General features: G+C 41.4%; 2 protein-coding genes across 4 annotated transcripts in view; one reads left to right on the forward strand and one right to left on the reverse strand.

Moving 5' to 3' along the window:
- Positions 1-270: 270 nt before the first annotated feature.
- Positions 271-27,502, reverse strand: SERTM1 (serine rich and transmembrane domain containing 1). Of its 3 annotated transcripts, none has more exons than XM_027116514.1 (3): positions 27,265-27,492; positions 25,390-25,455; positions 271-3,164 (listed from the first exon to the last, which is right to left on the reverse strand). In XM_027116514.1, exon 3 carries the CDS (start codon positions 2,985-2,987, stop codon positions 2,664-2,666), a length of 324 nt encoding a protein of 107 aa, XP_026972315.1. In that variant the 5' UTR covers positions 2,988-3,164; positions 25,390-25,455; positions 27,265-27,492; the 3' UTR covers positions 271-2,663. The 3 variants fall into 3 exon arrangements, 2 of the variants coding, with proteins under 2 accessions (XP_026972315.1, XP_026972316.1); XR_003434797.1 differs by lacking the exon at positions 271-3,164 and adding an exon at positions 11,411-12,275 and having other exon boundaries at positions 27,265-27,502; XM_027116515.1 differs by lacking the exon at positions 25,390-25,455.
- SPART (spartin) overlaps positions 26,651-27,943 on the forward strand; it is a 270,881-nt gene continuing 269,588 nt past the window's right edge. The window contains exon 1 of the mRNA XM_027116507.1: positions 26,651-26,672. The gene's annotated coding sequence lies outside the window, so the exon portion shown is untranslated. The remainder of the gene's footprint in view (positions 26,673-27,943) is intronic.

The raw sequence follows: 27,943 nt of genomic DNA on the forward strand, positions 1-27,943 counted from the left end.
TACCACTTCCCTGGCTCCACTCCTGAGGTCTGGACTGTGGCCCCAGAACCTGAATATTTCCCAAGCATCCAGGTGATTCTTCTGATCAGGGAAGTGTGGGTCTTACTGCCCCAGAGGGAGGGGACCCTTCAGAGGTGGGGAGAGGCTGACATTTGGGCCACTAATTATTGACCCTGCTTCAGAGAGGACGTGAAGGAAAAGCCTCCCTAGGAGAGAAGCTTGCGGACGACCTCACTGAGAACAAACAATAAGAGAAGAGCCAGGCTTTCAGTGGGCTTGATTTCTTTATTTATAAACCAGTCTTCCAACCTTTCTGAACTTCTTAACACAAATTCATCTCAAGTTGTACAATCTGTTATCCTGACAAGCTGGGAATGACAAATCCTGTTTTACATCTTTGAATGTTGCTTCCAATCACTCTAGTTAACCTTGAGAGCTAGAAACATCATGGCAGGGGGAGGGGGAGGGGTGTGTGTGACTGCAAATTTAAAAAAAATGTTAGTTTTACTTTTAGAAGCCTTTAGATCTCTTCCAGAAGGAAAGAGTATAAAGTTACCCCTTAGAACAGATCATACTAAGATTGTACTGTTGTGTGGCAAATTTGCTCCTTTATTTTTTAAAATCAGTTCATCCAAGTCCTTTCTTCCTTGGTAACCAAAATAGCACAAGATTAATCAAAGAGCAAAAGTGAATATAGATGCCTCTGTAATCCTGTGCAGCTTTCACACAACTCTTAATTGGGAGTGTGTGAATATATATATTATATATTCTGAGAATGTGTTGTGTACAGACACACAAACACACACACACACACACACACATATACACACACAGAATGCTATAATGGTCTAAAATAGCAGAGTTTTTCTGGTCCAGCATTTATACTACATAATAACATTCTAACACACTGCCATGCTTTAAATGACAGCAAAGGCAAAATTTTCACTAATTATACATTTTAGGGCAGCAACTCTGTGCAGGTCTTATGGTGTTTGAGGACATTTTTGATATATATAAACCTTTCAATGTGGTCTGATTTAAGTGAGGCTTATGGATTTAAAAAAAAAAAAAAAAAAACCTTCTGATCCTCACTTACCGATCCGCATTTCTCTCAGCATTTTAGAATGACAAAGATAGACCCTGTGAAAATGGCGGATTCTTCATCCCATCCCAGTTCTGGATGGAGATGCCACACAACCAAACCAAAGGGTGGGTTGAAGGCCCACCACTTAAGATTAGTAAATGTTTTGGACAAGAAGGATCCAGTTGCCATGGGCAGACAGGGGCATGTTGATGCAGTGGGCTTCGTAGGCTGAATACATTCAGTGTTTACACCATGGACCATTTATTTTAAAAATTAAATTAAAATTCTTACTCTTAAGAAGCCATAGTTTGCTTGCTTTGTTAGTTTTTTAGGGGCAGCTTGATTCCCTCCATATTCCATGTCTATGTTCAGGTGTGTGGCTCATTTCATGGACAAAGCCTGAGTTCAGGTGTGCTTGGCTGACCACAGTATGGCAGCCCCAGGATCACTAAGCTCCCAGCAGCTACCCAACGTGTTTACAATTTTAAACATAAATCCACATTCTGGAATCCTAATGTAGAGTATTATGTTAACACACAACAACAAGTTATCAGAGACCTGTAACGTGCATGGAGTATATAATAACATGGATATTAGCTATTGAGTCTTCTAAGTTTTGCAACCTAATAAGAGTGAACAAACATCTGACATCTTGGAGTCTTACTATAATTCTGCACTAAACTTATAAAGACTGTGAAACTGAATAAAGGAACATATACAACTGCGAGGAGTTATTACTGTACAAAATACAACTAAATTAGTATTTTCCATATGTGTAATTCCATTGATGAGAATTACAGATATAAAATAAACGTCCTGGTGTCTGTTCTGGCGCTTCTCTTAGTAATAGCAACAGCAATTATCACAAAGAATTCCACCATGTTAGGGACATTATGACTATAACATAAGTAGGTAAAAACCCAAGAGGCAGAAATACATTACAAATGGCATTATAACACATATTTGTCTTGCTATTAAAAGTTAAAGTCTTCCAGAACTTTTCCACATATGACTTAATTCATCAATAAATGTGATTTAGAAAACATTTAAAATATTTTTGTCCCCGGTTTTAGAGATGTTATACATGAAATCTAAATTGAGTCTTTTTTTTAAATTGGTGTTTCCACTTTATCTTTTAAATATGGATAATATCTTCCACATTGCTCAGACTTCACTTAGCCAGTTTCTGCTGAGTCCGTTGATTTTACGGTTTTGTAAGAGAAGCCAAGTGCAGAGCCCTGATCCAGCATCCTCTGCTAGGCCGCCTCAGGTGAGTTCTGCCTCAGGTGTCCAACAGGGTGGCCTGACCCACTGAGAAGAAGCCAGCCCCAGATTCACCAAGCAGTCTGGGTGAAATTCTGCACCTTGCATGCATTTCTGTCAGCATCAACTCCGACATTCACAATGAAAAGCATCATGAACAGGAAAAGAAATCAGGGCTGAAGGAGAAGGAGAACTGGGTCTAATCAGTGGAAAAGAACAAAATGGGCGTTTCTTTCCTGAGGCACGTACTTCATGCGACACTTCCCGAGGGAAAACTCCCTGAGGGCCGCAGCATTGAAGGATTCTTACATTTTCTTCAGGAGGAAAGGTTTGAAAAAGTGGACCTTTGCGAGGAAATACTGCAGACTTCCAAGTTGGTGAAAGAACTTCCAGCGTCGCTTGGATACTCCGGGTAGGAGGAACTGGAGGAGATGATATTTTTGAGCCTCTGGAGGGCAATGATTAAAAGTAGAAGCAGGAAGGCTAACAGGCTGAGGAATATGGACACATAGATGTAGACATTTGACAGGTGGCCTGAGGACGGGTCCACCGATGTGGACAGGGATGTGGGAAATAGCTCGAGGAAAGTTCCATTCTCCATACTCCCCGAGAATACAGATGAAGAGTCAGGTTCAGACATCTTTATGGAAGGTCAAAGAATGCACAGTATATGAAAAGCCGTTTCACACAGGGGTCAACAGGGACAGAATCAGCATTCTTTTTGTCATGATAGCATCAGCAAACATTGCGGGTGGTTAAATCAGTACAGCAAAACTCAGTTTCCAAGCAAAGGCAGCAGGGTATCAGGTGTCCATCACTGCAAAAACAAAGACAAAAAAACCAAAACAACTGAGTGCATTATTCAGAAAAAATTACATTTGAATCTCACTTCCAGTTTTCATTTCAGCAAAGGCTTAATTATAAAATCAACCGGGGAGGGAAAAGAATGAAATAATTTCCCCAGGAACAAGTAATGTTTCTGTCTTTCTATTACAAATGATGATATAAAAATGCACTTTTATCTGATCTCCACAGTACCCTAGGTGCCAGGTTTCTGCAAGGAACTAAAAAGGAAATAAAAAGGAAAATATATTTCTGATACGTTCCATCTGCTGAGATTTCAACAGATGCTCCAAGTGCATGCTCTGAGAATAGGACCCCAAAAGTTAGCTCCAAACCTTCCTCCTCCAGAAAATGAATTCCCCGCACTCTCCAGCCCACTAGCATAATTCCAGACCAGTATTTCCTTCTAGTATGCTTAGGAGAATCACTGCACATGTAAGTTTGCTTTTCATAATTTGCTAATTTGTTTATAAAAATATATCTTCTTGAGCTTGGGGGCCATTTCTACGTAGTTCTTTTCTTTTAGGTCTACCTCTGTACTTTGTTCTGCATATGTTAGGCATTCAGTAAAAAACCTTTAGATTAACTTAGAAGAATAAAGGTTTGATTTCCTCTGAATGGTAGAAAGAGTACTAGCTTGGCTGTCAAGAGATTTAAGTTTGAGGCCTGAATTCTCCTTTGTCTTTGGGAAGTTGGGCAAATTGCCTACATTTTCTGAGCTTCACTATTCTCATCTGTAAAATGGTATATAGTACCTGCCCCATTCCCTCACTGTGTTATGCAGGGATCAAGATAATAGACAGGGAAGCACTTTGTAAATTGTTAAGATTGGGCCAAAATGAGTTTACTGTGTGTGGGTTGTGTGTGTTTGTGTGTATGTGGTGTGGTGTGTGTTTGTGTGTGTCTGTGTGTGTGTGTGTGTGAATGGGTGCTGAGAAAGAAATGCTCTTGGCCATGTTCCCCCTCCTCACGGGGTCCCTATGAGGAACACTGGAAACAAAGTGGACTGAATCAGGCAGATAGCCCTGGGGCAGAGCATGATTCTGCAGGCTTCAGGCGTGGGGGCGGGTGCCGTGTGTCTCTGACACCCTCGCGTCCGTGACTGGGGAAGTCATAGCCAGCTTCTGCCTAGTTTGTGCGGGGGCGAGGGAGGCAGCCTGAGGAAGAATGATCCCTCCCGATGGATGACTGTCTTTCCTCAAATCCAGAAAAGATGCTCTTCCTAGTTCTTTATGGCATTAGATCATTTTTTTGTAAATTTCCAATCTCCTTGCATCGGATGTAGGGAAACGCTAATGCGAAAATATCCACTCTGCCCTGGCTTTCCCTTTCCGTAACCTCTGCCCTGCATTTTACCTTGAAAACTTGCCTTTCCCTTCCGTTCCCCAAATCTAATTAAGTGGCTGATTCCTTGAGGGGCTGACAGTGGCTGCTGTGGCTGTGGCTGAGTGGCACTAATGATCCCTGGGAAGGAGGGGACCCTCCTGAGAGGGCTGCCCTGTCGGCAGTCAAGCAGGCTACTCATCTTAGTGGCTCCTCAGAGGGGGCCACGGTCAGTTCTAGCGCTTCCTAAAATAATTTGACTCCTAGTCCTCATTACACTTTGCCTGCTGATTTTAATTCCACTAAGTCTGCTACAGGCTCCTAACAACCCTTAGAAAGAGAGAGGGAGAGAGAGAATCACGGTGGGACTGCAAATGTGTCACAGTGATCTGGCAATACCTTGTCTCATACAGCACATAAATGCTTTAGGGGAAAACAGCAGCATCTCAGAGACAGCATGACGTATAGGCAAGAAAACTAGGAAAGAATCTCATGGGCTGGATCAGAAGAAATCTTCAAGATGTTTTGGTAAGACCTCTTAAGTCTAGCTGAGGAAACTGGGAACAAAGAAGCTGATCGATTTGACAAAAGAAATGTATCTAATTAGAAGATAAGCTGGGACTTTCAGCTCTGCCCATCCTCACCCTTTACACCATCCGGTCTCAATTTTCCTACCGTTTGGTAGTAATGATTTTACATACTCTTTTTCTGGAATGGGCCAGAAGGTAGGGACTGTGCATTTTATGTTGGTCCTCACACAAACTAGTTTGTAAGGGAGGTAGAGCAGAAATTATTATTCCCACTTTGCAGATGAAGAAACTGATCAGCAAAGAAATTGTGATTTACTCAGGGTTCACAGCTAGTCAGCGACAGAGGACTGACAAGAACCCATGCCTGAACAGCATTCTTAGTTTCCTCAAATATGGTAGGAAGAGAAAATGATGAGACTCAGGTAATTAGTTCCCACCTGCCACTTATTTTGAACAAGCTCACAGTTCAGTCTTGATATTTCAGTTTTCCCATTTGTCCAATGACACCTTTCCTACCTCTCCACGAGATCCTAAGTTAGGATGTGATCCCGTGTCCAAAATCATACTTCGAAAATGATAAAAGGCCATCCAAGTAAAGGGCTGGTAGACAGTTCTTTCTCGATGCCTAGAAAGACTAGAGGAACTTCCAGGTCTTTGCTAGTCCAATAATTCTGACACGTGCAGGTCATCGATTCAGCTGGAATTGGCTGATTTTTCTAAAACCACCTTCGCTACCCAGAACTGTATAATTTTCTGGAGGTGAGGTTGGAGGCACAGATAATGTCACTGGCAATTCAATGGCAGGGCTCACAACTGGCTGCCAGACCACTTGCTAAAACAAAGGTATCTCTTTACAGTGTAAATATTCCAAGAGCACTTTTCACATCCTGAAGATCACCTTCTTTCAGACAAAAGCCCACTTGTGAGCCTCAAATGTCTATGGAATAGTTTATAGCAAATGAGGTTAAGATTTGGGGAAAGCATCTGATCTTCCAAGTGACATTGTAAGATGGTAGGAATCAACAGATGAAACCTTGTGTCCTTATTTGACATTTCACAATTAAGTAACTTCTCTAAACATCCTCCCCCAATACTTTAGATTTAATATTACTTCCAGAATACTTCTTAATTTAAAATGACAGATATACGAATTTCATTTCACTCTTCTACTCTGAAACAATAGAGCATATGCAGTGTTAGAAATCATTTTAATTTGATGACATTAGTTCTCATTTTCTTATAGACGTTTTAAAAATTGATAAATCTTCTTTCTCTCTGGTGACTGTTTCGACAATCTATGTATAATGCTGAGGACGATCAAAATTGTGTGTGTTTAGGCACTGGGACAGTGTGAATGAGGCCCAAGGAGGTACTGTGGAAACAAAATCAAACAAGTGTGTTTCAGGATGCTGCTTTTTGGGCTGTTTCTTCCAAACGGATTGGGTTCAAAGGAAAGAAGAAAGCGACTTCATCTTAAATGCATAGCCTTGACCTATCTAGGGGCAGCGACAGCAGACTCTCATTTCAGGTAGCACCTAAAGCCATGTGGGGATTGTGATGCTTTTTTTCTGAGCCATTCTCAGAAAGTGATTTTTGAGAAAGGAAAATGAGACAGTGAGATCACAATATTATAAATGAAGATCTGTGGATATGTTTAAGTTCATGGTCAGCCAGCTTTCCCTTTGTCTCTTGGAATAAAGAACTGTGCTGAGGAGAAATCTACAAAAGGCAGTCACCTCCTGAAGTGAGCAAGGACTCACTCACCGTGAGCCCAGCGGGTTGGGAGATGGAGGGACCGCACGGATAAGTCAGACCTTGGCGGGGGGTGGGGGTGGGTCTCTGCTTCCATGTCACTCAGCGCCCAGCCACTGTGACTCCTCTGAAAGAATGGAAGCTTTCCTTCCCATGGGGTGATTAGGGCTGTAAAGTTTTGGAGGAACAAAGCATACTCTCTAGTGTGTACCTTGCTACTTGGTAAAAGGAAGAAGAGCTGACAGGCCCTCAACTCTTGAGTTCTCTCACCTAAGCATCGCCAGACCCCTGGCCGCCAGCCTGTCTGTGGGCAGAGCCTCTGCCAGGGCCTTGACTTCTACAATGCAACGTGTATAAAACTCTGCCTACAGTCAACCTCAAACCTGTCACAGCAATCTCTTGAGTTTCTGACCTTTATTTAAATACATTTCTATGTGAATAACAACTCTTTGAAAGTTTTTTTTGTTGTGGAAAACTGGGACAAGCTGCTTTGTTCCCTTGCAGACATTATTCAAAGAGTCCCCTAGCTGTTATGATGTCAAATCAACATTTCATCCTTATCAAGCCCTGCTGTGTCATTCTCCAAAAGGTGTTCTCCCAAACCATTAGCAACGATTTGATAAAGTATTAATGTGATACGGTAAAGGCTTTTTCTGGTCTACAAATGTAAAATTTAACAGTATAACGTAATGAATAGTTTTAGATGATAAACTGGGTTTCTTTCTCTGTAGAATACAGAAACTACCATCTCCAGAATCTAGAAGGGAATTTGTCACATCTGAGCACAGCTGCTTTTAGTTCTACTTAGAAAACAGCATGTTTATACAAGACCTTGTTAAATGTTAAATATTTTATACAAGACCTTGAGCTTTCCTTTACAATTTGCATGATTATCTTTTCCCTTAACACTTTCTCTTTGCCTAGTGGCCTTTTAGGTTGTGCTAGGTGAGAGAAGATTGGTGCTGACAATACAGACTAGCCACTCACTCTTCTCTAAAGGTAAATCTTGACCAACAGTCAATGGCAGCACTTACCCCTGGGCTTGCAATAGTGAAAATAAAGTTTATTATCTTACTACTAAGCTTATTCAGAGCTGATTAAATCCATCCATATATTCGCCTATTTGAGAACTGCTCCTACTTAATCAACACAACGCTTTGAGAGAAGAATTTTGTTTGAAAATGAGTAGACTCTCACTGTGATTCCCAGTATCAGCGCAATAAAAAGCAAAAGCAAGTAAAGAAAAAAAACTGAGTCTAGGGCTTCCCTGGTGGCGCAGTGGTTGAGAGTCCGCCTGCCGATGCAGAGGACACGGGTTCGTGCCCTGGTCCGGGAAGATCCCACATGCTGCGGAGCGGCTGGGCCTGTGAGCCATGGCCGCTGAGCCTGCGCGTCCAGAGCCTGTGCTCCGCAACGGGAGAGGCCACAACAGTGAGAGGCCCGCATACCGCAAAAAAAAAAAAAAACTGAGTCTATCTGCTATCTCATAGGGTTCGAGAACCATCTCATGAAAAGAAGTGTGGAGAGATGAAGATTCTGAATAAGCCCTGAAATTCATGGTCTAGACTGGACAATGGCAGCCAAAAAAATTAAAATGAACAGTCATCTTTATCTGGGGTTCCAAAGAATGATCAGAAAATATAATCAGAACTTTTTTATGGTACTTTGGTGAAAATTAAAGAAATGGCAAAGTAACAGCTTGGTATCTATGATTTATGTTAAAAGTCAACCTCTAGGGTAGGTCATTAGGTGGCTTTGGATTCAGTCCAATCTCTTATTAATTCTCTTTACCTCGGTGATGACTTTTTTTTTTTTTTTTTTTTGCCATAAGCGGGCCTCTCACCGCTGCGGCCTCTCCGTTGCGGAGCACAGGCTCCGGACGCGCAGGCTCAGCGGCCATGGCTCACGGGCCCAGCCGCTCTGCGGCATGTGGGATCTTGCCGGACCGGGGCACGAACCCGTGTCCCCTGCATCGGCAGGCGGACTCTCAACCACTGCGCCACCAGGGAAGCCCTTGGTGATGACTTTTATCTCTCTGGATTAGCCTCAGGCTCAGCAAAATAATTAAATTATATTATATTCAGAATACTTTTCTGTTAGACTAATTATTTTGTCCTCATTTTTAAAAGTTAGTTATCCACATAAGGTATAGTCCACAGACATTCAGAATATACATTTCTTGACATGCAAAACAGTGTAGACTGAGTAAAGCTACTAAAAAAAAAAAAAAAAAAAAAACACAGCAGAAAGTATTTCAGAAGGGAATGTAACTGTTTTGACCATCTTATCTTTGTATAGCCTAAAAAGTAATTATATTGATAGATATGACTTCCCTTGCATTTATATAGCAGTGTTTTCCTGGGGAAATCAAACTATTATTCTTAATAAATTTTTGCTGTATCTAAATTTCTTGTGAAGATTTTATGTCCAAATCACTGCCTTAGTAAGAATAATTATTTTAAAATGAAACTCCCTTAGAAAAAGAGTTTAAGTGGATAATTTTCTGGATAAAAAGGTCAAATATAAAACCAGTTCTAGGCATAATATTTTTCATGATTCTTTTATGATGTCTAGAAAAGACCAAGGAGGGCTCTGTCCTGTGCTTTGGGGAAACTGGACCCATCTTGGTTAACACACTTAGTCTAAACCAAAATGAGAAAAGTGGCAACTTAAAGGTTGAAGGAAGCATGAACTGGTTAAGAAGTAGCAAAACAATGAAAGTCATCTTTAGGGAGGAGGAGAAAAGGCTATTGGCTAAACACTTGATTTAGAGGAAAAAACAAACAGCCAAAGAAATAATGACTTGAAGATCATAGGCAAGGTTGAAATGAATCAGTGTGAAGAAAGATGGTTAAGAAGAAAGATCAACCTTTCAAGATGTTACAGCATTTTTAATGAGGACTTTTGGGTTCAGTTCTCTCCTTCCACTCAGCTTGGATCATTTCTAATATTTTAGAAGGGTAGTAAGAAAAAATACTCTTTATTCTTGGAGCAGCTAGAATTGGTTAAATTATAGCATTATTATACACAAAAGCTTGCTTATTTTTAATTATACTAGATATGTTTTTGAAAATTCTCATTCAACCATGCTCTGGTTGGAGAATGGCATTTCTTCCTTTTCCATTGTCTTTCATTCTGTCTCCACAGTTAAAATAATTTGTATCAAATATAGTTTTTGTCCAATCAGGAAATGCTCTTAACAGTCTCCTTATAGAATATGATACATGGAAAGATTTTGTTCTTGTAAACTTAATTTTGTTATTGTCATAACTCTTTTTTTGAAACCTTTATAGGTAGACCACAAGGTATCCCCCAGTCTACTCTCTCACGCTCCAGAGGCCTTTGGGTGCCTCTAAAGCTGCTCTAAGGAAACAGGGAAGAGCTTGGAAATATGGGTTTTCTATAAGCATGTGATGAAGTCCACCCTAAATTTAAGCAGACTCCTCAGAAGTGGGCAGCCATGGGCCACTGGTGCCACACAGTATAAGAAAAAATAAGAGAGCTTGTACGACTCCCGACAAATGCCACTCCTTCTTTTCTTGTTTCTACTGTTACCTCCCTCTTTAAATACATATTCCTCTGTTTGTGGCTAATTGTCACCACTGATCCCTCTTTCTCTGAATTCCTCACTCCATTTCCCTTCATCTCCCATTGGCATCCAGGTTAATGTGTTCAGTGAAAACCTTTCTGTTTGTGTATGTTTCTGTAAATGTCTATTGTTTTGTGTACATTCTTTTGTAAATATTCGTCTTGTAAATTTTCAGCATAAGAATGGATCTATAGTAAATGTTTCATTCACTCCATAACTTAAACCCCAAACTTAATTTCCACTTAAAATATCTTGAGAATTGAGGCATATGGAAGAGAAGAACATAAATTATCTAATATATCCACTTCTCTAATTTTGCACTTAAGAATATGCCAAAAACTAATAACCATTCTTTATCTATAAAATAACATGTACAGGTACAATTTGGAAAAAAAAAAAGTGATGACATAGGTTGTCTAAAAAGAACTTCAGTATTAGCAAATTAATGAAACAGGCCACTATTTATATTTCTCTATTGACAACTATAGTCATGTATTTGTTTAAACTAAGATGTTTTGTAGCCTATTCCTTAGAAATGGATTGGAATATGACAAGTATGTATAAGGGTTTTAAGTCTTGCATTTCCCAGTGGGAACTCAAGCTCATGGAGTCGTCTACATGATGACATTTTTAACCAAGGCATAGTGTTTACTTGAAATAATGAACCATCGTCCCTCATAATACAACTACAAATAGAACCTTAGTTGATTACATAGTGTATACGTTGCCCATCCCTTCTGGATATTAGTCCAGTGCTTAGCATAATTCATACATATGAATTTTGCTAAATAAGTTCTCTCATTCTTCCATGGCTGGCAGTCAACATATGATGATGCTTTCCATAGTGAAATGTATATTTAAAAAGAATAATGCTTAGTAATCGGCAGCTTAGGCAGGCTAAGTTCTGGTTACATACAGTTTTGGCCATATTACATTATTTAGTAGTCAGCTGAATAATCAGAGAAGAAAAAGTAGACGCAGATTTCAAGATTTATCCTCTAATGTGATGAAAGATCCTTGGACCAATTAAAAGAAAAAACAACATTGTTATAAAGGACATTATTAGGATAACGGGGGAAATCTGGACATAGACTGTACATTGGATAATTGCATTATATCAATATTAAATTTCCTAAGTGTGATACAGGAGAATGTTCTTGTTATTAGGAAGTACATGTTCAAAGTATGTAACTATAAAGTGTCACAGTTTCAGCAGCTAACCCTCAAATGGTTCAGCCAAAATAAGTACACATATATACATACAGAAAGAAAAGATGATAAAGCAAATGTGTTAAAATGTTAATAACTGATTAGTCTAGTTAAAGGATATATAGGTGTCCATTGTTATTATTCTTGCAACTTTTCAGTAGGATTGGGGTTTTTCTACATACGACTTGGGGAAAAATGATTTATCCCCAAGGATATTAAGAAATATGCTTAGTATAATATGCAGTAAGTCAGCCAAAATGTTAGAAACTTCTAAAGAAATACACTGATTAAGCTTGATTCTTCAATGGGCATTGGAGAAGTTCAAATATTTGCTGCTACCATCATGCCCACTAATCCACAGGTACAGGAGGTGAAGCATCAGAGAATAAGTTAGAGGAAGTTTAATATGCCCAAGGGAACTGGATCCATGGTGGTGGGAGATGCTGCCTGAAGACCAGGAATGGTGACTGGCCATCCAGCCTTGCTTATGACTTCACTCTGCCACCATCCACTGGTCTCAATCTCAGTCTGGGCCTCCAGGATCAATGGGATCCAGTTATGTTCATCTTACATCATCAGTCATCTTCAGAGGAAGTCAAGGATATCTTTCTTGCAGTTTAAATACCCAGTCAAAGGGAGGGGCTTTGGAGTCATCTTGAGTCAAGAGAGAGTAGTTTTCTTTCTTTTTAAAAAATTGAGATATAATTGACATATAGCATTGTATTAGTTTGGGGTGTACAACATAATGACTTGACATTTGTATACTGCAAAATGATCACCACAGTAAGTCAACATCTGCCACCATCCATAGTTACATTTTCTTCCTTGCGGTGAGGACTTTTAAGATCTACTGTCTTAACAACTTCAAATATACAATGCAGTGTTATTAACTATAGTCACCATACTGTATGTTATATCCCCATGACTTATTTATTTTATAACTGGAAATTTGTACCTTTTGACCGCCTTCACCCATTTCACACACACCCTACCCCCTCCAATCTGTTCTATCTATGAGCTTGTTTTTTTTGTTTTCGGTTTCCTTAGATTCCACATATAAGTGAGATCGTGTGGTATTTGTTGTCTTTCTTGGTTTGAATTATTTCACTTAGCAAAATTCCCTCAAGGTTCGAGAGAGAGTTGTCTTCTAATGAGGACTAATGTGTAGGTGGACTCTGGGGAAGCTCACTGAGATCCCCCAATAGACAGTGAGCTCCAGCTTCCACACAGGGCCCGAAGGAAACAACAGCAGCAAATAAACACAGTACAAGTGGGAGACTTGATTTAGGCAGTAAGTGCCAAACAGTCTTCAAACACCAAGTTCAGCAGATTAAAGAACCCACACTCCTTACAACTCTTAAACTAGCAACCACCTCTCTGACTGCCCTGGTTTGGGTGAATCCTCTAGTGTGGCAAGAGGCTAAACCCAACCACATAAACTCTCTTACAGTCCAGGGTCCAGTATCTTTTGAAATAGGAGCCAATAAACAATTTTAAGAAAATCTAGTTGTCGCAAAATGCAGCTGCAAATGAAAAGAAAATATGGAGCATTGATATTAACAGTGCTTTTCATCAGTCATCAGCAATCATACGACTGAGGCTCTAGCTAGGTACCCTAAATTGATAAGTACCAGATGAGTCAGATTTTAGGCAGAGGTTACATAAAACACCAACCCTATAAGGAGACAAAGTGCTCTCTCATGGTTTGAAATTACTCTTCTACCAGGACTTCCAGGTTTACCAGGGAAGGCAGAAGACAGAAAAGAGGACATTGTGTCCTTTATCAGGAAAGCAAGTTCCCATGTGGGACTTCCCACGGTCCTGCTAATCCTTTGTGTGAACAGAGCAGCAGAGCTTGTCTTAATATTCTCTCATGCATCCTCTCTCTCTCTCTCTCTCTCTCTCTCTCTCTCTCTCTCTCTCTCTCCCCCTCTCCCTCTCCCTCTCTCTCAGGCAGCACAATGAACTCAAAAGTCTGGCTAACAAAGAGAATGTCTACATGTTCCTTGTAACATGGAACATAATGACATGGCAGGCTATCAAGTGTGGGAGGAAATCAAGTCCCCAGCAGCCTGTTGTCATATGAGATAACAACTCAAGACCAGAATCTGTCAAAGACAATATGGATGCAGTAAACAAGTGTAGGCTCAGATTCTCCCAGAATGTATTTCAACTTAAAAATGCAAGGAGGTCAAATTGGAAAATAATGAGTAATTATTTATAGAAAACAGACTGCTACACTGATGACCTATATAAAAGAGTTATACATTCATAAATAAATATGGTTTTACTCATGGAAATCATGAGTATCTTATACAAGATTTAACAGACTTTGGCTTTGCCCTTTATCAGGGTTGAGCTCTTCACCTTACCATTTAAGGTTGTGTGCCCTGTGCTTTTTATCCAATTGTAGGAATAGCCTTGGTCAGAAACACACGTTCACACATCACTCACTGCTCTTACATCTAAGTTCTCTTTTATTTCAGTCATGTGCCCTGGGATGTAGGGGGGCACATCATGCCAGAAGAGTGGTAGGAAGTAGAGGGGAGGGGATGGTGGGAGCATCCTCAAATCATTGTGGAATGGGAACAGAACATGACAGGCAGGGAAAGGTGGACCTGGGATGCTTGCGTAGGAGAAGAAATGTCCAGACAAACTAGTTTGGAAAAACAACAATAAAATGAATGACAGCAGCCAATATGTATTAAATAAAAGCATATACTAGTTGTGTGTGTGTGTGTGTGTACATGGTGCAGGTGTATATTCTTTAATCTTCACAGCTCTCTACTGTAGTTATTATTATCCCTCACCTTTCTTTAACCAATGAGAAAATTAAGGATCAGAGAATTTAAAAGCTTGCCCAAGGCTACCCAGCCACATAGAAGCAGGACTGGCATTCAAATCTATATCCCTATGTCTCCAAATTTTATGTTCATTACATTTCTTCTCTCTGGGGAGGTTGGAGGTAAAAGAGGGATAAATTTGAGACCTATGGTCCTTGGTGATGTTCACATGTTTCTGCCATTCTTCCCTCTGTCCAGGTATGTTGTAGGGCTGTGTGTTTCCACCCCCTCTGAAATGAGGGTGGCCACATGACTTGTTTTCACCAATAAAATTTGGGGAAAAGTGACATGTCACTTCTGGGTAGAAAATGTAAGACTTCATGTGAGATTTGCCATTACCCTTTCCTCTGCTGCAATAACTGTGTGAGTTCGAGCCAGCTTCTGTCAGTATTATGTTGAGTAAAGTGCCCTCTATGCCTACTTTCTGGAGGGGTTTTACCATAAATGGCTGTTGAATTTTGTGGAAAGCTTTTTCTGTGTCTACTGAGATGATGATATGGTTTTTCTCCTTCAACTTGTTAATATGTTTCATCACATTGATTGATTTGCATATATTGAAGAATCCTTGCATTCCTGGGATAAACCCCACTTGATCATGGTGTATGATCCTTTTAATGTGCTGTTAGATTCTGTTTGCTAGTACTTTGTTGAGGATTTTTACATATATGTTTATCAGTGATATTGGCATTTAGTTTTCTTTTTTGTGACATCTTCGTCTGGTTTTGGTATCAGGGAGATGGTGGCCTCGTCGAATGAGTTTGGGAGTGTTCCTCCCTCTGCTATATTTTGGAAGAGTTTGAGAAGGATAGGTGTTAGCTCTTCCCTAAATGTTTGATAGAATTTGCCTGTGAAGCTGTCTGGTCCTGGGCTTTTGTTTGTTGGAAGATTTTTAATCACAGTCTCAATTTCAGTGCTTGGGATTGGTCTGTTTATATTTTCTATTTCTTCCTGGTTCAGTCTCAGGAGGTTGTGCTTTTCTAAGAATTTGTCCATTTCTTCCAGGTTGTCCACTTTACGGGCATATAGTTGCTTGTAGTAATCTCTCATGATCCTTTGTATTTCAGCAGTGTCAGTTGTTACTTCTCCTTTTTCATTTCTAATTCTATTGATTTCTGTCTTCTCCCTTTTTTTCTTGATGAGTCTGGCTAATGGTTTATCAATTTTGTTTATCTTCTCAAAGAAGCAGCTTTTAATTTTATTGATCTTTGCTATTGTTTCCTTCATTTCTTTTTCATTTATTTCTGATCTGATCTTTATGATTTCTTTCCTTCTGCTAACTTTGGGGTTTTTTATTCTTCTTTCTCTAATTGCTTTAGGTGTAAGGTTAGGTTGTTAATTTGAGATGTTTCTTGTTTCTTGAGGTAAGATTGTATTGCTATAAACTTCCCTCTTAGAACTGCTTTTGCTGCATCCCATAGGTTTTGGGTTGTCGTGTTTCCATTGTCATTTGTTTCTAGGTATTTTTTGATTTCCTCTTTGATTTCTTCAGTGATCTCTTGGTTATTTAGTAATGTATTGTTTAGCTTCAATGTGTTTGTATTTTTGTTTTTGGTTTTCTTGTTGTTTTCTTTTGCGGTACGCGGGCCTCTCACTGCTGCGGCCTCTCCTGTTGCGGAGCACAGGCTCCAGATGCACAGGCCCAGCAGCCATGGCCCACAGGCCCAGCCGCTCCACGGCATGTGGGATCCTCCCGGACCAGGGCACAAACCCACATCCCCTGCATCGGCAGGTGGAGTCTCAACCACTGCGCCACCAGGGAAGCCCTGTGTTTGTATTTTTTACAGATTTTTTCCTGTAATTGATATCTAGTCTCATAGCATTGTGGTTGGAAAAGATACTTCATACGATTTCAATTTTCTTAAATTTACCAAGGCTTGATTTGTGATCCAAGATATGATCTATCCTGGAGAACGTTCCATGAGCACTTGAGAAGAAAGTATATTCTGTTGTTTTTGGTTGGAATGTCCTATAAACATCAATTAAGTGCATCTTGTTTAATGTATCATTTAAAGCTTGTGTTTCCTTATTTATTTTCATTTTGGATAATCTGTCCATTGGTGAAAGTGGGGTGTTAAAGTCCCCTACTATTATTGTGTTACTGTCAATTTCCCCTTCTATGGCTGTTAGCATTTGCCTTATGTACTGAGGTGCTCCTATGTTGGGTGCATAAATATTTACAATTGTTATATCTTCTTCTTGGATTGATCCCTTGATCATTATGTAGTGTCCTTCTTTGTCTCTTGTAATAGTCTTTATTTTAAAGTCTATTTTGTCTGATATGAGAATTGCTACTCCAGCTTTCTTTTGATTTCCATTTGCATGGAATAGCTTTTTCCATCCCCTCAGGTTCAGTCTGTATGTGTCTCTAGGTCTGAAGTGGGTCTCTTGTAGACAGCATATATATGGGTCTTTTTTTGTATACATTCAGCCAGTCTATGTCTTTTGGTTGGAGCATTCAATCCATTTACATTTAAGGTAGTTATGGATATGTATGTTCCTATTACCATTTTCTTAATTGTTTTGGGTTTGTTATTGTAGGTCTTTTCCTTCTCTTGTGTTTCCTGCCTAGAGAAGTTCCTTTAGCATTTGTTATAAAGCTAGTTTGGTGGTGCTGAATTCTCTTAGCTTTTGGTTGTCTGTAAAGGTTTTAATTTCTCTGTCAAATCTGAGTGAGATCGTTGCTGGGTAATCTTGGTTGTAGGTTTTTCCCTTTCATCACTTTAAATATGTCCTGCCACTCCCTTCTGGCTTGCAGAGTTTCTACTGAAAGATCAGCTGTTAAGCTTATGGGGATGCCCTTGTATGTTATTTGTTGTTTTTCTCCTGCTGCTTTTAATATTTTTTCTTTGTATTTAATTTTTGGTAGTTTGATTAATATGCGTCTTGGTGTGTTTCTCCTTGGATTTGTCCTGTATGGGACTCTCTGCACTTCCTGGACTTGACTATTTTTTTTCCCATATTAGGGAATTTTTCAGCTATAATCTCCTCAAGTATTTTCTCAGTCCCTTTCTTTTTCTATTCTTCTTTGGGGACCCCTATAATTCGAACGTTGGTGCTTTTAATGTTGTCCCAGAGGTCTCTGAGACTTTTGTCAATTCTTTTCATTCTTTTTTCTTTATTCTGCTGTGCGGTAGTTATTTCCACTCTTTTATCTTTCAGATCACTTATTCGTTCTTCTGCCTCAGTTATTCTGCTATTGATTCCTTCTAGCGAATTTTAAATTTCATTTATTTTGTTGTTCATCATTGTTTGTTTGCTCTTTAGTTCTTTTAGTTCCTTGTTAAATGTTTCTTGTATTTTCTCCATTCTATTTCCAAGATTTTACATCATCTTTACTCTCATTACTCTGAATTCTTTTTCAGATAGACTGCCTATTTCCTCTTCATTTGTTTGGTCTGGTGGGTTTTTAACCTTGCTCCATCATCTGCTGTGTGTTTCTCTGTCTTCTCATTTTGCTTAACTTACTGTGTTTGGGGTCTCCTTTTTGCAGTCTGCAGCTTCATATTTCCCGTTGTTTTTGGTGTCTGCTCCCAGTGGCTAAGGTTGGTTCAGTGGGTTGTGTAGGCTTCCTGGTGGAAGGGACTGGTGCCTGTGTTCTGGTGGATGAGGCTGGATCTTGTCTTTCTGGTGGGCAGGACTGGGTCTGGTGGTGTGTTTTGGGGGTGTCTGTGACCTTATTATGATTTTAGGCAGCCTCTCTGCTAATGGGTGGGGCTGTGTTCCTGTCTTGCTAGTTGTTTGGCATAGGGTGTCCAGCACTGTAGCGTGCTGTTTGTTGAGTGGAGCTGGGTCTTAGCATTGAGATGGAGATCTCTGGGAGAGCTTTCACTGTTTGATATTACGTGGAGCCGGGAGGTCTCTGGTGGACCAATGTCCTGAACTCAGCTCTCCCACATCAACAGCTCAGGCCTGACACCCAGCCAGAGCACCAAGACCCTGTGAGCCACATGGCTCAGAAGAAAAGGGAGAAAAAAATAAAGAAAGAAAAAAAATACAATAAAATAAAAGTTATTAAAATAAAATTTTTTAAAGTATTACAAATAAAAAAATTAAAAATTAATTAAAAAAAGGAAAGAAAGAAGAGAGCAACCAAACCAAAAAAAAGTCCACCAATGATAACAAGCACTAAAAACTATACTAAAAAACAAAAAGGACAGACAGAACCCTAGGACAAATGGTAAAAGCAAAGCTATACAGACAAAATCACACAAAGAAGCATACACATATATACTCACAAAAAGAGAAAAAGGAAAAATATATCTATATATATTAAAAAAAAAGGAAGAGAGCAACTAAATCAATAAACAAATCTACCAGTGATAATAAACTCTAAATATTAAACTAAGATAAACATATAACCAGAAACAAATTAGGTGCAGAAAGCAAACCCCAAGTCTACAGTTGCTCCCAAAGTCCACCGCCTCAATTTTGGGACGATTTGTTGTCTATTTAGGTATTCCAGAGATGCAGGGTACATCAAGTTGATTGTGGAGATTTAATCCGCTGCTCCTGAGGCTGAGGGCGTCTGTTCCGCTGCTGCCTGAGGGCGTCTGTTCTGCGCCCAGACAGGATGGGGTTAAAGGAGCAGCTGGGGCTTCCGTGGTGGCGCAGTGGTTGAGAATCTGCCTGCCAATGCAGGGGACACGGGTTTGAGCCCTGGTCTGGGAAGATCCCACATGCTGCGGAGCTACTAGGCCCGTGAGCCACAACTACTGAGACTGGGCATGTTGCTCCGCAACAAGAGAGGCCCGCGCACTGTGATGAAGAGTGGCCCCCGCTCGCCGCAACTAGAGAAAGCCCTCGCACAGAAACAAAGACCCAACACAGCCAAAAATAAATAAATAATTAATTTTAAAAAAAACAGTACACAGCAAAAGCAGTAGTAAGAGGGAAGTTTATAGTGATGTGCCTACATTAAAAACAAAGATTTCACATAAACAACCTAATTTTAAAAAAAAGAAAGAAAAAAAGGAGCAGCTGATTTGCGGGCTGTGGCTCACTCAGGCCGGGGGGAGGGAGGGGTACGGAGTTCGGGGCAAGCCTGTGGCGGCAGAGGCTGGTGTGACACTGCACCAGCCTGAGGCACGCCGTGCGTTCTCCCGGGGAAGTTGTCACTGGATCACGGGACCCTGGCAGTGGCGGGCTGCACAGACTCCAGGAGGGGAGGTGTGGAGAGTGACCTGTGCTTGCACACAGGCTTCTTGGTGGTGGCAGCAGCAGCCTTAGCATCTCATGCCCGTCTCTGGGGTCCGCGCTGATAGCCGCAGCTCGCGCCCGTCTCTGGAGCTCGTTTAGGCGGTGCTCTAAATCCCCTCTCCTCGCGCACCCGAAATAATGGTCTCTTGCCTCTTAGGCAGTTCCTGACTTTTCCTGGACTCCCTCCCGGCTAGCTGTGGCGCACTAGCCCCCTTCCGGCTGTGTTCACACAGCCAACTCCAGTCCTTTTACTGGGATCTGACCTCCAAAGCCCGAGCCTCAGCTCCCAGCCCCTGCCTGCCCCGGTGGGTGAGCAGACAAGCATCTCGGGCTGGTGAGTGCTGGTTGGCACCGATCCTCTGTGTGGGAATCTCTCTGCTTTGCCCTCCGCACCCCTGTTGCTGAGCTCTCCTCCGTGGCTCCGATGCTTCCCCCGGCCCCGCCACCCCCAGTCTCCGCCAGTGAAGGGGCTTCCTAGTGTGTGGAAACCTTTCCTCTTTCACAGCTCCCTCCCTGAGGTGCAGGTCCCGTCCGTATTCTTTTGTCTCTGTTTTTTTCTGTTTTCTTTTGCCCTACCCAGGTATGTGGGGAGTTTTTTGCCTTTTGGGAAGACTGAGGTCTTCTGCCAGCGTTCAGTAGGTGTTCTGTAGTTGTTCCACATGTAGATGTATCTGTGGGGAGGAAGGTGATCTCCACATCTTACTCCTTCTCCATCTTGAAGGTCTCTCCAAGGATTCATGTTTCTATCCATGATTCAGCACAGTTTCTGGTATAAAGATGCTCAATAAGTATCTGTTGGATGCTTGCAAGATTGAAAGGATAAAGGAATGATGAAACTTGAAGCTTCTTGGAGAGGTAGTTCCTATTTGTTCTGTTTTTGGTTGCATGATAATATTTATTGAATGAATGAATGAATACATGATCTTGTATTCATATTGATTAGTCAAAGGGTAATTATTCAATAGTAAAGAAAAATTATGCACACTCACTAAATTTATAAATATTTTAGTTATAGCAATAAAATTAATAGTTCCAGGCTCTAGAGGAAACTCTGACCATACTTTTATCAAACGATTGTGTCTCTCAACAATATTCAACAAAGATTTTATTGAGTCAAGTGTCCACCAGGATAATTGAGGAAAGGATGGAGGAATCTGCTGTTAATACTGAAATACATTATCATGAACATAGCTGAGTGGTTGGAACGAATTATTCTGAAGAGCACAATAAAAATCGAAAGGGAGTTTACCACAGTGAGTCAGTGAAGATGTGACTGGATGTGGAAGTAAGATGCATTGTTTTTTATTTAAAGTGTTAAGTTAAATTCTATGATAATCCTATCCTTTGAAAATTACCAAGTCCCTTATTATCACAGCCTTTGTCCCTGTGCTCGTCTGTGGAGATAAAAAGGGTCAAGGACAATACGCTGATCATTGTAGGGAAGGGTATTATAATTTACTGCATTCAGCAACATCATGTACCATGGTGCTGTTAGTCACTCTATCTCAAGGATAAACACACCCTCCCCTCAAAAAACCCCCAATTTCAATAGAAAATCAGTACAGAAGGAGAAAATGTTTACATTTTTATAAATTTCTCAATTTAACTACAAAGCCCCACATTAGAGATCAATGCCACTCAGAGTAGCCACTTGGCTCCCTCGGGAATATATGGGTTATGAGTCCTTGTGAGAAGAGGAACTTGCAAAGCACTGCTTCCTTCTTCAAGAAGGTCTTACCACCAAAAAAGCCATCTAAACTAGAAAGTGTGCTTAGTGCCTTACTTGATTTATATTCTGACTCAAGTTCCATCTCTCATGGTGAATGAGTAATTAACAATTCAAGGGCTGGCACTGGTGCGTGAACTACTTTGAGTAGCACTTCATCTAGATCATAGCCATGGTGATGTGAGCAGTGATCAGTATTGTGCTCACTACTGTGCTCAGCCTGAGAGTGATCAGTATCAGCAGTATTGTGCTCGGAAACGGATCCAGCCCTCAGCTTCTTAGAAAAATAACACAAGGAATGAAAACACATGGACAGAAAAGAAGCAAATATTTTCTCTTCTCATTCATTGTGGAACTAACTTAAAACACTTTTCATGTATCTAACTCATTCCGTCTCTCCTTACGGTCACTCAATATTAACTTTCCTCTATGAAAAAGCAAATCTAACAACACTAAAACAAAAACCAAACAAGAAACAACAACCACAACATTAAAGGAAAACGTTTTTCATAGAATTGAGAAGCTGGAAGTCCTTAAAAATCAAGAAACTGAGGTCTCCAAAAGTTAAGTAGATTTTGAAGGTCATTATTTGTACTCCTTAAGACAAAGGATGGCAGAAGGAGACAGCTGGAGACAGAAACCACAAACTGAGAGCCCAGGATTCCTTTTCCAACTCTAAATCCATCTATACTCATCTGAGCTGGGTGGCCAACAAGAGGAAATCAAATGAAAAACAAGTTACTCAGTTTCTTTTGTTATCGAAAGTTTATCATATCAATCCAAATATGAGCCAAGCAGGATCGAATGGATAAATATAAGACCAAAATTGCTAGGGATGATAAAGTGATAAGAGGACAGAATGAAGGATCTTGGAAACTAATTCAGCTGAACCAGGCCAACTTTGTCAACAAGGAGTCCTTGAAGGTCTGAGAAGCATCAGTCAATATTCCACTGTCAATCTTAAAGGCATAGTTCCCATAATTTAGCACTCGACTATGAAAATCAAGGTCAACAAACTCACGAAGGACTTTCTCGTGAGTAATTGTTAGAATAATCAATTGGTTGCCAAGGCACATGAAGAGCACAAAGGAGGGGATTGGTAAATATTTATTTTTGACCTGGATTCCATTTATATGAGTGTGTTCAAGTTGAACACATAAATCATAAACTATGTACTTATGACTTGTGTGTTTTCTCTATGAATGTTAAACAGCAATAAAAATTGTTATTTAAGTGCAAAAAATAATGTTGGGCATATAGAAGACAGTCTGGGTCACAGTGGGGAATATCTACTACTTGTTGGATGAATTATTGAGTGCTTCCTTTTTTACCCAAAAATATATGGCATATAGGCTAATAATATAAATAATGAATTCTGATAATTTACCCTATGGGTAAAAAATCAGACACATTTAAGATGCACATGCACAAAGATGTACGCTGTAGCTAAACATTGGAGCTACCAAGATGACCATGAGTAAAGGATTTGTTAAATGAATGATGGAAGAGTCATACAAATGGAGGATTCTGGTGTAATCAAAAGGATTATATGTTCTAGCATGGAAAGATGTATGGCAGAGTCAAAAAGTAAGCTTCAGACTCGTGCATAGTATGATTCTGTTTTTGTAAAAAAAAAAAAAAAAAACTACTATCACGGCCACTGCTACTACACATGCGTCCACAATTTTAGAGGCATGCAAAACCAAACCAAACCAGACTAAACTAAACTAAAGGAAATAAGAGGTTATGCACCAAGGTGTTAACATATGATTTGTTAGCGGGTGATATTATGGGTATGTTCATATTCTATTTTGTGTATGTCTGTATCTGAATGTTGGTACAAAGAATATGAATTGAATTTTAATCAGAAAAACAATATGGGCATTTTCATTAAGAAATAGAAATAAAATTTAATTATAGCTTACGCAGCGAAAACATAACTGATTTTTGAGCCCAGAACTCTTTCTCTTCCTCCTCTTCCTTCTTTTTTTGTAATGTATACACTTAACACAAGCCTTTGAAATGATTCATATGTACCTTTTATTTCAAAGTTTAAGACTCTCAGTCTGAGGCCAGTAAGTCAACCTGCCCAGTAGGACTTGACTGCACTTTCTGTTACAGTTGCATTTTACAGCATGTTCTGAATGTTCTTTTTAAGAAATGAGAAGATAAATCCCTCTGCTATAATCCTGGTCATAGGAAAAGTGAAAGCGAGTAAGAACAAAACCAGCTTAATTGGCAACAGTTGATAGATAGCCAGGCACTGTTGATCAGTACTAGACTACCGTGACAAATGAATCAGGAAGGCTGCTGTCTTAGCTACCCCTGGGGAGGGAATCTATATGTTAAATGTTCCCTGAATGAATTACTTTAGTATTTTAACTATGGTTAGGTCATCTTCCTGTCTTTCTGAGTCTGAAACAGGTTCTTACAACCACCTATGCTTTTGTTTCCCATCAAAAATTGTATTCAGGGCTGTTACCTTCTTAAGTCACGATTTTTAACAACTGTTATAGGCTAACGATTTCCAGACCTGTTCACTGTTGCCTGTAACAGCATCAGCATCAACGTTCAAGCCCATAATACAAATCATAAGTCTGGACCAACTGATCTCCCATCTTAATACAACTTGATAAATAATCATTTAAAAGTTAGGAACTCAGGAAATATTAATGACAGTCTATCCTGTTCCTGATATGAATTCAGAGGATTGAAATATTGACACTGTTCTGGCTGGATTGTGCCATGTCGTGTTTAGAGATACTGTTAAATTGTATATGGCTACTTGACTACTCAGAATCTCCATTTTTTTGTGGTCGTTGTTGTCAAAACTTAGTGTAGACTAAACAATAACTATTTCCTGGTAATGCAAGTGTGAGCATGGATTCTATTCATAAGGAGCTCTTGAAGAAGGCGTTCTGTGTCACATGACTGAGCATCTCAGAGTGCTCTCTCCCACAGAGACATCTGCCACAAATCAGAATCAGAGGTGACGAGGCCCTAGAATGTGGCTCGGTAGCCTGCTACCCTGGACCTGCAAAGACAGTGGATGCACAGATGGACTTCCCAGTTCTGTGTCAAAGGCTAGTCCACATGTGGGTATCATGGACTACTGAATCAAATCAGGCCTCTGGCTTGATTTCTGTAGGTACATCTTTTAGCTAAAAGGAATCCTGCCAACTCAGGCACTTAATTTGAGCTTCCTCTCTGTTGGGTTCCCTAATTCCATTAACTAACTTGAAGGCTTTATTGTTTTGTTAGTTGTCATTATGAACAATAATGAAATAGCCTATAAAAGTTAAGTCTGTGATGCTTTGTATTAATGTAGTAATGTAATTATACAATATGTTCCGTATATATCTATTTGAAGAAAATTCTTCTGCCACACTACTTTTTGGCTTCTAGTTTCATTTAACAAATATTTACTGAATGGTTCATGGGTGCCAGGAGCCAGGCAAGTGGGACCTACACCAGTACCTGATGTCAAAGGCTTTTTCATAATTTTCCAGGTTCTTAAATTACTATTTAAAATACCCAAATGAGCAAAACACAAAAATTCAGCCATAATTTTACTTTTTGCTTTTCCCTAATAACTAAGTAAATCTTTAAAAAATATTTAAATATAAAACAGTTAAATATAAATTCTACAGACTTTACAAGCACAGGGAGAAGAGTAAGCCCAGAGAAGAAATATTGTCAAATGGGCTGAGACTTGATCTAGAGTAGAGGCCAAATCAGAGAATTTTGCCTGTGATGGCTTAATCTTTCATTCTTAGGAAAAATGTATGACTCCAAGTTTACTTAATGATTAGTGTGATTAATCATTCTCACCAATCAGCTCTGTCATCCTTCATCTGCCCTCATTAAAAAAGAAAAATAAAAAAGAAACTCAGGAAGCCTGCAAATAAACCTCCTGATAGATTTGAAGCCACACACCAGCATACCGTTATTTATCTCTTTACATCACAGACATCCAGTAAAATCTGTTGAATTGAACTAACCAACAGCAGGGAGAACAGAATGGATCTTACCTTATGTGAGGCTTCTTTAATGAGAACCGTAAATGTGTGTGTGGTAAAGCTCTTCAAGCACTTTGCCTTACGTAGAGGAATCAAAAATAGTAAAAAAATAAATAAGCCAAATAAATAATAAACTTCAAACACAAACACAAAAATGGAATACCCCACCCATTTTCTGGAACTCACAATTCCCAGAATACTTCAGAGGTTGGCAAATGGTTCCCCATCCCCACAATGCCCAGCATTTGAAGGTTACTGGGACGTGCTCTGTGGGGTGGTGTCAATGCGAGACAGTCTCACTAACACACGCTTCAAGAGCCCGTTCACGTTACCTATGAGCTACGTGCTGATTATAAAGGGTGTAAGTGGCGGGGCGTGAGAGTGGGGCAAAATGCCTTTATACTTAGCAAAATAAAGCAGTTTAGTCACAAAACATATTTAAGCATGTCTAGGAGCTAGTTCACGAATAAGCTAAAATACAGGCTAAATACTGCTTTTTTTTTTTCTTTTTTTCAAGGATGTATTGGGCTGCAAGACTGCATTATGAGGTAAACCTTTGAAGAAGAGTATTGCTTATCTTGACTCTTCTCCCGTTGGTAGGCAATTGTCTGACAATGAATCTGAAAAATCTAAAGTGAAAAGCACCTGAGAAGAAAGATCTTGAGGCATGGTCCCTCGGGTCGGCCTGGGACTTGCCCAGGACCTAATCGCTGCTTATTTCCCGCCCTTTGCACCTGGTGTCTGGACTGAACCAAATGCAATGGCTTTGAGACGTCATGCAGCCATCGGATCCCATTATCCCCCGCAAAGAACCACCCAAGTGCTTAATACTTCAGCAGAGAATTTTCCGAAGGAAATTTAACGGGCAGAGGAAACGAAGGACAATAGGAAACGGACCCTGTCTCTGGAGTCTGACACCAAAACTGGGACCAACGGGGCCCCAGGCGTCTGGCGGTGGAAAGCGAGCAGGTGCAGCCCGCTAACCTGGTCTGGTACTCAACAAGATGTTTCTGTGAATGAAGGGGTCCTTCTACTCCCCGCAGGACGGCACATCACACACCTCCCTCCTCAATTAGAACTCAAACAATTTGCCCATGATGAATGCACCTCGGCAGGGAAACGAAGGATTCCAGCGTCTCATCAGATCACGGAAAAGGGAAAGGTAGCTGGTGCGTTTTCCTACAACCAAGAGCTCGGGAAACCACGGCTGGGGAACGCCAGGATGTTCTGCGCCAGGTAGAACTTAACCGGATTCGGAGCCGCCGGAGACAGGTGAAAAGACTCACGCGAGCAAGGTAAGGTACAAAGCGGCTGTCAGTGTGTGAGCAGCGAGTCCCCAGGAAGGGACGGATGACCCCAGAAATCCAGGTAGGCGCCAAACACAAGCGTGACCGCACACACCACAAAGGCAGGAATAATCAGAATGCACCTAGAGACACGTTCCGCAAAGTGCAGAACTGTCTGCACTTGCACAGGGAAATCAATCAACCTCTGCAGCGGCAGACGCGAGGGCAGACCTCCCCGGCTCCGTGCGTCCGGGACAGAAGCGGGTCATCCCGGGACCAAGGACATTGCGTCCCACTGTAGCCCCACGAAGTCACCCCGAGAACAGGGAGAGCCGGGCAGCGGAGGCTGCTAGCCGGCAGTAAGGATGTAGCCGGCACGAAGGGGACAGATTCGGGGGTGTCCAGAGCAAGGAGCCAAACCGCTGAGAGCCGGGGAGAGTTTGCGAGGCGGCTCAGGAGGGAGCGGAGCCTCCGCGACCCGAGGCCGCCCCACGGGAGGAGACAGGGCGCCCGTGGCAGAGGGCGAGCCCCCTTCCGGGGTGTCCCCGGCGCCCACTCCCCTGCGACTGCTCACGGGCGGCGTTGGGAGCCCCTCACTGACCTGCCAATAGGGACGCGCTGATCTGCCCCGCCGGCTCCCGCGCTCGGGGTGGGACCGGGCTGCGCCGACCTCCTCGCTGGCGTCCGGGTCCCGCCGATCCGCGCCCGCGAAGCCGTCCGCGGGAATGTGGGGCTCACTGGGGCGGCGGGCGCAGCCAAAGTCTTCCTTCCGCCCCCAGCCGCACAGCCAATGACGGCGAGCGGGACCCACTCCCGGCCGCCGCTCGGGCGGGCGCTTGGGGCTAGGACTGGAGCCCCGCTCGGGCGAGGGAGGAGCTTGCGCCGGCATTGGAAAATCCTGGAGGAGGAGGAGGCGTTTGCGCAGGGAGCCCCATCTGGGGAAGGCAGGTGTGCCCTCAACTTTTGTGCGCGCGTGTGTATTGAGGGAGGGGACGCAGTTTCCTTGGGGACTCAAGGACCTCTCTCTGCAGGCAAAAGCATCTACTTCCTGCCAAGTTTCTTCTCCTCTTATCTTTTATGAGTCCGCGCAGCACCCAGTCCAAACCACGAGTCCAGGTGCATCACAGCAAGCCCAGCTCTGAGCTGTTTGGGGCCCTCGCCCGGTCCTGTGGGCCTCGCCTCAGACGTCTCTCCTTCGGCGTTTCTCTTCTTTCCCCTCTGAATCCTCTGCCTGATCATCAGATGAGCTGAGTAGGATTGCAGTTGCTCTCACTGCCAGG

This window comes from Aethalodelphis obliquidens, unplaced genomic scaffold (genome assembly GCF_003676395.1).
Source record: "Aethalodelphis obliquidens isolate GAN/ISIS:26980383/991018 unplaced genomic scaffold, ASM367639v1 scaffold16, whole genome shotgun sequence".
NCBI lineage: Eukaryota > Metazoa > Chordata > Mammalia > Artiodactyla > Delphinidae > Aethalodelphis > Aethalodelphis obliquidens.

Bases quoted from the DNA above. Each gene is read 5' to 3' on its own strand.
- SERTM1 (XM_027116515.1), bottom strand. From the start codon at position 2,987: ATGTCTGAACCTGACTCTTCATCTGTATTCTCGGGGAGTATGGAGAAT.